This window comes from Micropterus dolomieu, linkage group LG05, assembly GCF_021292245.1.
Source record: "Micropterus dolomieu isolate WLL.071019.BEF.003 ecotype Adirondacks linkage group LG05, ASM2129224v1, whole genome shotgun sequence".
NCBI lineage: Eukaryota > Metazoa > Chordata > Actinopteri > Centrarchiformes > Centrarchidae > Micropterus > Micropterus dolomieu.
Window position 1 is genome coordinate 22635960 of NC_060154.1, and position 12779 is coordinate 22648738.

General features: G+C 40.4%; 1 protein-coding gene across 1 annotated transcript; it reads left to right on the top strand.

Moving 5' to 3' along the window:
- Positions 1-74: 74 nt before the first annotated feature.
- Positions 75-6246, top strand: LOC123971499 (mitochondrial coenzyme A transporter SLC25A42-like). The gene is made up of 8 exons (XM_046050371.1): positions 75-418; positions 835-983; positions 2901-3012; positions 3279-3304; positions 3573-3739; positions 4278-4394; positions 4608-4759; positions 4898-6246. The coding sequence occupies exons 2-8, from the start codon at positions 897-899 to the stop codon at positions 5221-5223; spliced, it is 987 nt and encodes a 328-aa protein (XP_045906327.1). The 5' UTR covers positions 75-418; positions 835-896; the 3' UTR covers positions 5224-6246.
- Positions 6247-12779: the final 6533 nt, after the last annotated feature.

Sequence of the window (12779 nt, forward strand, 5' to 3'; positions counted from 1 at the left end):
GGCAACCCAATGTTGTACATAAACTCGCGAGATCTCATCCGAATGTTTGGACTCGCTCATGGGTAATGTAGTCCAAAATATTGGCATACACTGTCCCAGTTTCTTTAAGACCCTGGAAAGCCCAAATAATCTCGTGCGTAGAACCAGGCAGTAGCAGAACTCCCCTGCAGCCGCCGCCTATAAATAGACAACCCTCTCTGCCGCAGCTTGACACCTGTCTTTTACGGTCATCTTCAGAAACGACAACAACGCGAAGAGACGTGCAGACAACCTGAAGCGTGTTGCAAGTTTTAAGATCGACAGACCAGCCTCCAGCGATCAAGCAAGGAATGTGTGCAAGAATCTGCAGGGCAGACTGGTGACTGATACAACACATCGAATATCTGTAAACGCAGGGTCCTTTTAAACACAAACGAAGGTAACAAAATTCAGCATTTATTCAATGAACGTCTAGATGTAACTGCACTAACGATGCTTAGGCCTGTTTATTCATTCTTATACACAACTATAATTCGCAGTTTATTTATTTGAGGTGTGGTCATTAAGTTATTGTCGGTACCGATTCGTTTTAGGACGTTGACAAGTGGTCCAGATCGATGATTGATACATAAAAACGGTGTTTGGTTTTGTGTGTAAAAGTACCGGTGGAACAGCGGATGAACGGCAGAGCTGTTGTAATGCAGCCCTGTTTACAAACCAGGCTGTTTGTGGACGTGCGTGCAATCACGGCCTCGCTTAATAATAAACACACTGAGGCAGTGCGACACGGCGGGCTGTTGTTTTGTGTCTTTTTTAGTTGCCCCTACATATTTTCCCATAAATATTCCTCTGCAGTGGGATTTCCTGAATGAGCGACTCGGGTGTCGGACAGCCTTGGTAGCCTGTGAAGGGCACACATGGCCCACACTGTGAGCAACCATCCGAGCCGTCTGCCAGTGGCCCAGACCACTGTGCTGGCTCTCCCATCGTCCAGCCAAGGAAAGGTGAGTGTTGTTTTTCTTATTACTTAGTCACATGTTCTGCTTGAGTAGAAATGATTAAATATTTCACTTGTTATTCTCTTGACACGTTAGAGCTACTGCACTCTGCACAACTGACTTGTACTTTTAGGCCGTGTGCATTTAAAAAAAAAAACATAACTTCCTTTTTAAAAGCGCCATTTGTGAAATTGTTCCATTATCCCACTGTGATTTAATTATGATCAACCCTAATATAAACCGTACTGCGTGACTCTAAGGCATGGCTCAGTGTTATTATTGGATAGTGGTGGTTGTTGTTGTTGTGACAAGAGCCGCTCTGGTAATATGCATACTTAGAACGGGCATGCCTCTACTGGTACATTGCTGTTAATAGCAGGCAGGTGCCAGCTAATCTAAAGCTGGCCTTAGTTTACAAAGCAATACAGTAGGTTGTATTGAATAAGAGGAATCATGACAGATGTTCACTGTAGTATCACAGGTTTAGGGTGTGCCAGTAGACAAGACAATATTTAGAGAATCTTTCTTTTCTATAAAGCTGAGCTTATTCGAAGATATGATCAGTGTAACGTTACCAAATAATAGCTAATTTTGCTAACAATGTTTGCAGCAGAGGTGGAAAAGGTACGCAGATATTGTACTTACTTGTATAGTAGCAATACCACAGTGTAGATATACTCATGGTTATGCATTACAATACATAAGTACAGTGCTAATATTACATAATAAGTTATTTGTTGATGATATTTTGTAGTTTTAATCTGAACATGCAAAGTAACCACCACAGTTTGCAGCTATCCAATCAATGTAGGGGAATAAAAAGATTTGTCTCTGAAATGTATGTAGTAGAAGTATAAAGTAGCGAAAATGGAAAAAACTCCAAATTTAGCTACTCTCCCCCACTGGTTGGCAGCAGTTGACCCCAGACAGTATAGCTAGGTAGGTAAGTTTATTGAGAGAGATATATATATATATATATATATATATGTGTGTATATGTATATGATGCTGTTGTATTTACAATACATCAGAAACCTAATTATACATGTAAATGAATTAAATGCAAAAATTGTATCTTCCCTACTCTGCTTCGAGTTGTGAAAAATGTTTGTTATTCGTGCCACTTGCTCGTTTGTGAGTGGGATTGTTTAGTGTGTTCAACTGTCCCTTCCAGCTGAATGAATGCTCATGTGAGATTGTGCACCGACACAAACACACGCACAAACAGCGCTGCTTCAGTGACGTGCCAGTTGGTATTATCGCTTGTGATTCAGTTGAGTCACTCTGGCTCTAATCCATGTGCAGATTTTGTTTTTCTGTCACAGTAACTTTGCTGAGGGATAGATATGGGAGTTTATGGTGCAGAAAAGCATATGACTTTTGTGTTACAGTATCTCACAAAAGTGAGTACACCCCTCACATTTCTGTAAATATTTGATAATATCTTTTCACGTGACAACACTGAAGAAATTACACTTTGCTACAATGTAAAGTAGTTGTGACATTTTCCCTTAGGGGTGTCCTCACTTTTGTTGCCAGCAGTTTAGACATTAATAGCTGTGTGATGTGTTATTTTGAGGAGACAGCAAATTTACACTGTTATACAAGCTGTACACTCACTACTCTACATTGTAGCCAAGTGTCATTTCTTCAGTGTTGTCGCATGAAAAGATATAATTTAATATTTACAAAAATGTGAAGGGTGTACTCACTTTTGTGAGATACTGTATGTTGAGAGGATAAAACAGCCACACAATGAGAGCTATATTATTAAAAATACTCTGTCAACACTTTTAAAAAGGAGCCAGCGTAAGGTCATACAGTTATCTGGAGTTAAGGGCCAGTGTTAGGGTTTTGTTATCAGTAACAGTTTATTGAGACAAGATGTTTCCTGAAGTAATGCAATGTCTGTGTTTCCAAACAGGACTTGAGACCCAGATGGACTGCGCTGGACTCCCTGCTGTGTGGGGCATTTGCTGGAGCCGTAGCCAAAACAGTCATTGCCCCTCTGGATCGGACCAAGATCATTTTCCAAGGCAAGAACAACACTCCACATAAACATTTCCAAAGACAGACTCTACAGACATACAATAGGCTACTCTGTATACGTATAGGTGCCTTAAATTCTGTTTATTTGTATTTCACACCACGGAAAATGCAACTACTGTTCTTGTGTATGTAACAGAGTTTTCACTGAATGTTGCAACTATTTTTAAGTGCTAATCCTCTAAGTAGATGTTCAGCCTACATGGGAGTGTAATTTTTAACCCTGAGGTTCACTGTGTCTCTTGTTGTTCTACAGTCTCCTCAAACAGATTCTCAGCTAAGGTGAGTTTGTGCTTGTTTTTTAATATTTTATACAGTTGATTTTAAAAATATATTTATCAATACTAAAAACAGCCTTAGTGGGAGCTCTGCAATGTCTCTGGCAAATCTCTGCTGTAGTACTGTTTTTACAGCCACACTCACACACTTGCTCATTTAGTCCTAGAGTCTACATGTGAATGTATACCTTGAACATATGAAGATTATTAGATATGGTAAATGGGAAGGACATCTTTCTCTTCTCCTGACCCAACATATAAATTACCCCCAGGAGGCCTTTAGGATCATCTACTGCACTTATATGAAGGATGGGCTGCTCAGTCTGTGGAGGGGGAACTCTGCCACCATGGTGAGGGTCATGCCCTATGCTGCCATCCAGTTCTGCTCACATGAACAGTACAAAAAACGACTGGGGGGCTACTACGGCTACCAGGGAAAGTGAGTAGACCGTTTGTCTTTCAGTAGAAATGTTTTTGTAAAGTTATTTTAAAATCAAACATCATGGAAACGTCAGCACAGCTCTGTGGATGGCAATGTCGGGTCAGTCGGTCCACCACTTTGGTCTAGTATGAAAGAATTTTGAAAAATGAATGTTATTGTACTTGAATCTTCTTAACAACCGTTGGGATAGATTGTTTTGAAATTTTTAACAGATATTCATGTTCCCCACAGGATGATTCCTAATAGCTTTAATCCCCTTACCTTTAATCTAGCGCCATCATGAGGTCAAACATATTTTTTCTTTCTTTTTATACCAAACACCTGCAAAACTAGTGACATTCCCATCAGCTGTACTTTGTTTTGTGCTAATCAGCAAGCTTACACGCTAAACTAAGATGGTGAACATGGCAGGCCTAAAAATTATACCGGTTAAATATCAAAATGCTACCTCTGTCATTGTGAGCATATTAGCATGCTTGGTTTTTTAATGAAATGGTATTCTCTAATACAGACTATTGTTTTTTATTTTTTCCAGAGCTCTGCCTCCTTTCCCACGCTTCCTGGCTGGCTCACTGGCCGGCACCACTGCTGCTATGCTCACCTACCCTTTGGACATGGTGCGAGCCAGGATGGCAGTCACAGCCAAAGAAATGTGAGCACATATCCCCTGTTTGTTACATTCCCATAACATCTATACTACTGTGTACCTATGAGTCCCTCTCTGTGAACAGACTCATCCTTGTATGTGTAAATCCTATTATAGTCTTGCCATTACAGTGAAATGGACCGCTGCAGTTCACATCAATTACTAGATGTCATACGTACCACATATATTGGTTAATGATGACACTTTTCCTTCAAACAGGTACAGCAACATCATGCACGTCTTCGTGCGGATCTCCCAAGAGGAAGGTGTGAAGACGCTTTACAGAGGCTTCACCCCCACTATCCTGGGTGTCATCCCATATGCAGGGATCACATTTTTCACATATGAGACCCTGAAGAAGCTGCACACAGGTACTGATCATTAGTACTTTTTGTTTTCTTTTTATGTCTGCATTCAGTTTACATTGTAAATATTCAGATCAATAAACAAATGTGTCATTCAGATGTTGGAACTTTTTTTTGTTTATTTCTTTCTTTCACTTGTTCTAGAAAAAACTAAGCGGCCCCAACCGTACCCCTATGAGCGCCTGGCTTTTGGTGCCTGCGCAGGCCTGATTGGACAATCTGCCTCGTACCCTCTGGATGTGGTACGGCGGCGCATGCAGACAGCCGGCGTTACCGGCTCATCATACGGCACAATTCTGGGGACCATGCGTGAGATCATAACACAGGAGGGAGTTATACATGGACTGTACAAAGGCCTGAGCATGAACTGGCTTAAAGGGCCTGTTGCTGTGGGAATTAGCTTCACCACATTTGACATCATGCACAGCCTTCTGCTCAAATTGCATCAGATGAGCTACTTCACCCACTGAATCAGTGGGGGGTGACCAAGGGACAGTGAAAAGCACAGATGAGACAGACACGAGGGAGGCGGGCAACTCTGTCATATGGCAATAATAAATCTCTTCATTCGGTCAGTACAGGGCCGTCTCCTGCCGCATACTCCTGGTCCCTTTCATTCATACAGGATGTCAGAGGATTGGATGAGTGGACAGGAGATCTGTTGTGCACAAAGAAATGGAGCCTCTAATACTTTGGTAAACGCACAGTAAGGATTCACTCTGAAGCAGAGTGAGGAGACAACAATAAGGTGTCTTTAAATTGTTGCAAACATAACTTTGTTTTGATATAATGGCACCATCAAAGATGGCTGAAGTGATAAACATTAAATAAAGACTGTTTTGTTTTTGATAGATGGATATGGAGGACATTGTTTGTGTTGAGTTAAAAAGATAAAAGATTGCACTTATTAGACCTACAATGTTCTTTCAGCGTGATCCCATATCAACAGAGTTAATGAGTTTTATTGCTCATTAGAAACAAGGGAGATTTCATTTTAATTAAGTTGTTTTCTTTTTGATCATTTCAAATAGCCTGATTGTGCAGGGGTATGGGTTATAATGCAATATTTTTTTTCTGTTTAAATCTTTAGTTTAGTGATGGTGCCATTGCAGATGGAATAGAAATTAACAGTGCGAATGATTGTACAGTACAAGGGTGATCAAGTCAGCAGGACTGCACAGTCTCACTCTCCATCCAGCACTGGGGTGTGATTCTTGTATTAATATATCTAATAAGTGGAGGCTAATCAAATACATGGTCAAAAAATCTATTTTGGGCATATTAAGTTTTCATTGTTTTACTGTGCTTAGCTTTTGTTGTGCAAATGCTGTCATTGCTTTAACTAAAATCTAAATATGCCATAGCACTTAAATTTGTCAAGTTTCTTGTGAATAAGGAGTAATTTCACTGCTAATGTGCATTTCAAAGATGTAAGTTTACAGTTGTTTCAAGTTATACTGACCATGCAATAAAGTGTCCATCTACAACCCTGAGCAATGAGTCCTTGTGTCCACTTGAGGGGGCCATGTGATAAGCAAAGCTAATCACACTATCGATGATGTTGAAGACCGGTCTTGAATTTGAAAAGGAAAGGTCTGGTTACAAAACACATAATTCGCCTCACACAGATCTTCAATTTTTAATGGTACGATCATAGACTTCTTTTCATTTCCGTTTTTGAAAAAGTGTGCTTGATTACATTACTACTGTATCAATGATGCATGTTTCAGTGTTTTGTAACAATTTCCCTCAGAAATGGAGGAGAATTTTAGTTTGATCTAAAATATAAATAAAGTATGATATCCAACATTTATATAATAATGTAAAATTACAATAGTGTATCAATTTGATTAATCATATCTGGCCCACAGGAGTGTGAGAGACCACCCATCGCTTCACTTTCAGTAGATGGCAGCATTGAGTGGCTGCTCTTCGCTGTGCATCCTGGACCATTATGGAGGTTAGTTAGGCTCTGATCACCTCATGGCCTGAACTTGACCTGCCCTCTGCTCACTGAGACAACTTGTATTGTTATTTTACTCTCCTGTGTTTTATTTTAATTCAAATATTCTGTGTAAAATGTCTCCTAATGGTGCAAATACTGCTTGTTGTTTGTCAATGTTATAAAGGAACATTTGGTAAAGCACAATTTGTGAATTCATACTACAAAACACTACAAAGGCTAATTAATAATAATTAATTTATTTATTTATTATTTTTCTCCGATTTACTTGTATACACAGATGTTCTGGTACCACAATTATTGTGATCATGGAACATTTAAAGAGAAATATAATAATTACATTTTTTAGGGAAATACAACTCATGCTCTTCTGTGAATATTATGATATCTTTGTAATATTTATTGACTATTTCAAAGCAGCCAATTAAAGAATACCTATTACACAGACACAAGTAGCAATAATCAATGAAAAAAATTAAAATGATTTTCAGAAACACATTTATTGAAAATCTAAATCACACATCAAACATTCAGGATTTAAATAAAAAAATGACTTCTCCACCATTAAATAGATTAAACAAGACAGAGGAAGACACACACATCAACCCAAATCCTTATATCAACGTTACTTATATATACTGTACAATTCTATTTAAAATGTTTAAAATATTTTTCCTTTTATCAGTAACATCCTGATTACTGTTTCAAATATATTAAAATAAATAAGATATTTGTGTAATGGTATGCTGCATTCAAAGGTAGTCATTTTTCCCATGCTCATCCTGTTTTGCTGCACTGGTTAGTGCGCATGAGCTGTGACTAAATCTGAATAGCAGGTGAGCGTGTGCCCGGTCCGTCGCATTGGTGATAGCATTGTTCACCACCTGAAACCGCTTCCTTTTCTTCACCAGCGGCTCAGTGTCGTCTCCTGAACTTCACGTCTGGATGGAGGGATCCTGCCCTCCTGCCATCTGTCCACCCTCCATCCCTCCATCTCTCATCCTTTCCTGCCTACATGACCTTGACTGTGAATTATGGGATATCCTGCCACCCCACAGTGTGCAGCCACCCAGCCTGGTATTGCAACAATTGAAACAATACCACTGGGTGGATAACATGGTCGGAGGGTGGGTGCCTGAGAGAAGCAGGAGGAGGAGGGGTGGAGAGATGCTTCTTGAAGGCGCCGTTGCCATAGGTAACCTGGATCTGTGCCAGGAGAGGGGAGTGAACCATTTGCATGTATTCAAATCTTGCATGAATAATTCACTTTGAAGCCCCTGCTGGAGCACTTGCAGACAATAGCTGTTCACACACATACAAATGCACAGTAAATGGGCGAAAATGCACACAAATACAGCCGTCCCGCACACATAAACCCAGTCTGATCCTGTGTGAGAAAGGTGAGGAGGTTATACTGGGAGGCACACAGGAAAAAAGCCTTTCTTAAAACTAAATCAGATTCGGATGCGGTGAGACAGTGGCTGCGGCTGTAATGTCATTTTGCACGTATTTTGGGGCTCTTTTTTAAAACATTCTGTTCTGTTTAGATGAGGCCCTTCCCACCCAAAACACAATAGATGCAGAACCAGGCACAGGTGCTGTTTGACTTTGAGCTTATAGTGTGGATGTCACACTACAGGAGGCTAAGGAGGAACTGTGTAGTAAACATATGCATACATGCACCTGTTCACACCCCTGTGGTGCCCTGCAAAAGCCACACTGGCTGCAATCCAGTTGCCGTCCCTTTGAAGGTCAGCTCAGTGTTAGCTTCTCAAGCACCTGGCATCTTTCATAAATTCACCGGCATTAAAACGCCTTGAGAGACATTTTATCCAACGTAAACGGGCCTATAAACGCATCCCCATAAACTTGCCTTAAAAAAGCCAAGAAATGTGTGAAAAAATACCTAATCATGCTGCAGCAACCATAAAACAGTTATAATCCCTCCATGGATGCATGCTGATATTTACAAGTGCTATAGGTACGTCGTCCTCTCCCACCGCCACCCCCAGAGCTCAGTCTTGTTAATTTTATAAGATCCAGCATATTGCCACTTATCGGCTGGCAGCGTTGTAAAAGCTCTGGGGTCAGTGCATTACTGAGCTGCTGGGCTCCACTCTTCCATTAGAGGGAGTGTTCAGGCTGCGTTGGCCTTCACTCAATCAAATACAGGCTCCAAACTGCGGCACCAAGTGCAGATGAGGGGGCACAAACACACACACACAAACACACACACACGTTCACACATACACATATACAAATGGAGACTCCTTCAATCCCTGGTTGTGAAACTGTAGTACGCATAAATCTGAGCACATAAATCTAGGCACCTACACACACACACAAGCACACACTCTCTCACTCACACACAATATGTGCTTGTCCTCACTGATTCGAGCCCCTCGGGGGGTTAACGTATTCGTTTGCATGGAGTGTTTGCATTTAAAGAGAGTAAATGTATAGGTGTACGCGCTCGCACTGCAGCTGACATTTTCACCACTTGGCATTTGAGCAGATTCAACACTAAATGAGTTGTAGCTTCCCCTACGATCTCAGGATCAGGTGAAACAGATGAGAGGTGAGCAGTGGAGGCTAGCAGCAAGCAGAAATAAGAATCAGGGAATGATTTAATAGAGATGCCAAAATAGAAATCTAAATAGAACTTGTGTTTGTCTGGAACATGCAGCACTAAATTATTCCTCGCAATCAGTCTCGAAATGGGGTCAGTTTTATGCCACTGCCTGTCAAGGTAGTGTCAAGGTCACAGGAAGTTAAGATGAGTGTTAATGTGAACTGTGGTGCATTCCTCTCTCATAACTAGAACACTACAATTATGATGATGTAGTACGTATATGCACCTGGCTGCCTGTTGTCTGACTGCTGCTGAGATGCAGTGTTTTAATTCATCGCAGGGAGAGATGTTTATGTTTCCTTATATTTAAAACATCTAACATATAACCTCATGCAAGTCAGAGAGCATATTTTGTTTGTGATTGTCTTTTTATGGTTTTCCAAACGGATTTATTTCCATTGTTACACCTTGTAACTTCACATATTTGCAGGCGGAGCACATGCATACAAAGGAAGGGGTACCCTACCCAGGCCTCACAGAATGTGTGCCCATTTATAAACATGTATGTATTTCTTCTGCAAGAGTAAAGGCTGGGGGTGGGGGTTGGCGGGTGGGTGGACGGACGAAGGAGAAGGCTCTTACAGACTTTGCATGAGAATGGCCGGGGTCCTGTGAACCTTCTGCTCCCTGTGTCCACATTCAATGGCATCGCTGCAGTTATCATGACAAACTAGTCTCCAAGTTCTCGGACTTATTAAAGCAGCCCCCACCACTCCATTCGTCCCACCCCACGTCCTGACTCCACCATATCCCATTTTTGGCAAACCCCTTACCCTCAACTTGCTCCTCTGTGTGCACTGTGGGCTGAGCGTACAGATTTTATGAGGTGTCTGGGGGGCTACCAAGTTCAGGGGAGCCGGGGAGACAGACACACACACACACACACACATAGAGATACACAGAGCTGTTGTTACAATTACAACAGCACTGGTTTGTATTTAAATATTTTTAACAAACAAAATCTGAACTGCACATAGTTTGTAAAGCAGCAAGTTTCATCCAGAGTCTTTCTGCGTATTTTGTCCTTCAGTTTCTGCTTCCCTGCACTCTATCGCCGCATCAACACGATTTTTAAATTAAAACAAAAACACCTCATTTCCATTGTGTTCTGTTGTTTTACATACCACATGTTCTGTCTTATGTTCTCCTTCTAGGGAGGCACAGATATAATGTGTGTAATGTTTTGTTCAGGTGTAAGTGTAAAATAAACACGTACTATTAACACTGGATTGTTTTATGTGATTTGATGATACGTATGTTATGGTGGGTGTAATGGACCCTTGTTAATGAGAGTTGTACATTATATTATGTTCTTGCGAATACACTCCACACAAATGTGCTCTTTCTGTGTTATGATGGACAATTAAGATACTATTCAATGAACCCAATTTGGAAAATTAAACCGTTCTGGGTTTTGAAGTATGTTACAGTATCATAACAAAAAGCCCCAGACTCATTTTTAATTTTAATATCTCAAAAGATGCAATATTATTCAACATCTATGGAAATAAAGCTAGCCTTTTTTTAATCTAGAAAGAAAAAAACTGATGAACCACTCTCACATAAAACCATCATAAAAATAAAGGACTGGTTATTATGGCTAATGTGAGTGCAATTTGAGCACAATAGTTTTTTACTCATCAGAACCAGTAACAGCATTTTATGTTGTGTTTATTAAACCACTTAATGTCCTCAGATGATTTGTTCCTTCTCCTCTTTCGTTGTTATTAATTAAATCTGTCTTCCTTTGTGCATCTTTCTGTGCTGTTTATGTAATTTGACTTGTGAGCAAATTTGGCCAATCAGAAAGTGTGTGTGTGTGTAAAAAAACAAATATATAAACATTATATATATATATATGTATATATATATATATATATATATATATATGCTAAAAAACCTGAAGGCCCACGTTTATTACAGCAGAAATATGAAACTTTTTATTCTTTACATTGCATAAATAACATGATACAAATGTATTTAATGTAAACACTTTCATCATTTTAAATGGCAGCCTGTTTATTCCAACATGTTTAGCTTATCAAGGAAAAATCAAATCAAAACAAAGAAAGAATAAATTACATTTTCTCATTTCCATTGCTTTATTGTGACACCATAACTCCTTAATCATCCCAATTTATAGGAAGGAGTGTGTGTTAGTTTCTCTTATTTGTTTTTACTGCTAGTGAGCTTTGTGCATCTCTGTCCTGCTGTTAGAGGCCTTTTGTGTTGTTAAAGGGCCAGGATGTTACAGACTCTCCATCCACAAACAAACAGCTGAGCAATTAAAAGACAATTAGTTGACCCCTGTGGGTTTGTTAAGGTAAATAATGAGCTGCTTTTACTGAGCTGTTACAAATCAGCGTAGTGGACCGGTTGGAAAGCGTTCTAATAAACACTAAGGGGAAGTGTTTTTAATCTGTATGTTTGGAAGGTAAAAAGCTTTAAGTTTAATTCACAAAAATTTAAATATGATGTGTTTTATTTACTGTATTTCTTGGTTTACATGTACTGATGGTGCCATCAGTACATGTAGAATAGCAAATCCTGGGGAAATTAATGGACTATAATATATTTTGGAGTGAGCAAAAGGGTGTTGTACGGCCATATTAAAAGAAAAGAATAAATATAGATCAGTTATGTATGAATATGTAAAGTATATATAAGTATGTGGTAAAAATAAAAAAAAGAAACAAGTAAATCTATCTTTCAACACAAGCTACATTTTTTTCACAGTCGCCTTCACATTTACAATTAGGAATGAGCAGGCCTCGCTGTCAGAGTTGTACACTGTATACAAACTGTGTGTGACATGATCCGTAACTCTATCTATAGGTGTTATGGTATCATTCCCACCATTAAAGAGGTTTTCCACCTTGCCAATGACCCCCGCCTCGCCTCACAGGACACAGAAAACGACCCGATGGCAATGTCTTTCACTGTATGGAGGCTACGCTGAAATGTGTGTGTGTGGGTTTGTGCGTGTGTGTGTGTGTGTGAGCATCTGGGTATGGAGGGTGGGTCACTCCGCACACAGGCTCCAGTGTCTTCAGAAAGCGTCCACCCCGTTGGGTTTAGGCCTTCTCCCTGGTGAGAGTGGGGGAATCTAGCATGGCCAGTAAGCATGTATATCAGGCCATCTCACGGCTGGCTGGACGCTCCCTGGGTGGCCCACCATGGTCAATACTGCACTGGTGACTGGACACACAGAATGGGATAATCTCCTACTTTCTTTCAGGGCCATGGTGCACAGGGGCACGCAAACATATACACACACACACACACACACACAGATCTCCTTTTATACTGGCCTAGCCATGGAGGCTTGCCTTGCCCTTATTTCAGGTCAGAACCAGTCAGGGGGAGGGCAAGGGCTGGGGGAACCCATAGCGAGCGAGGGGACAGTGTTGTCAGGGGAGAGTGGGGGGCCA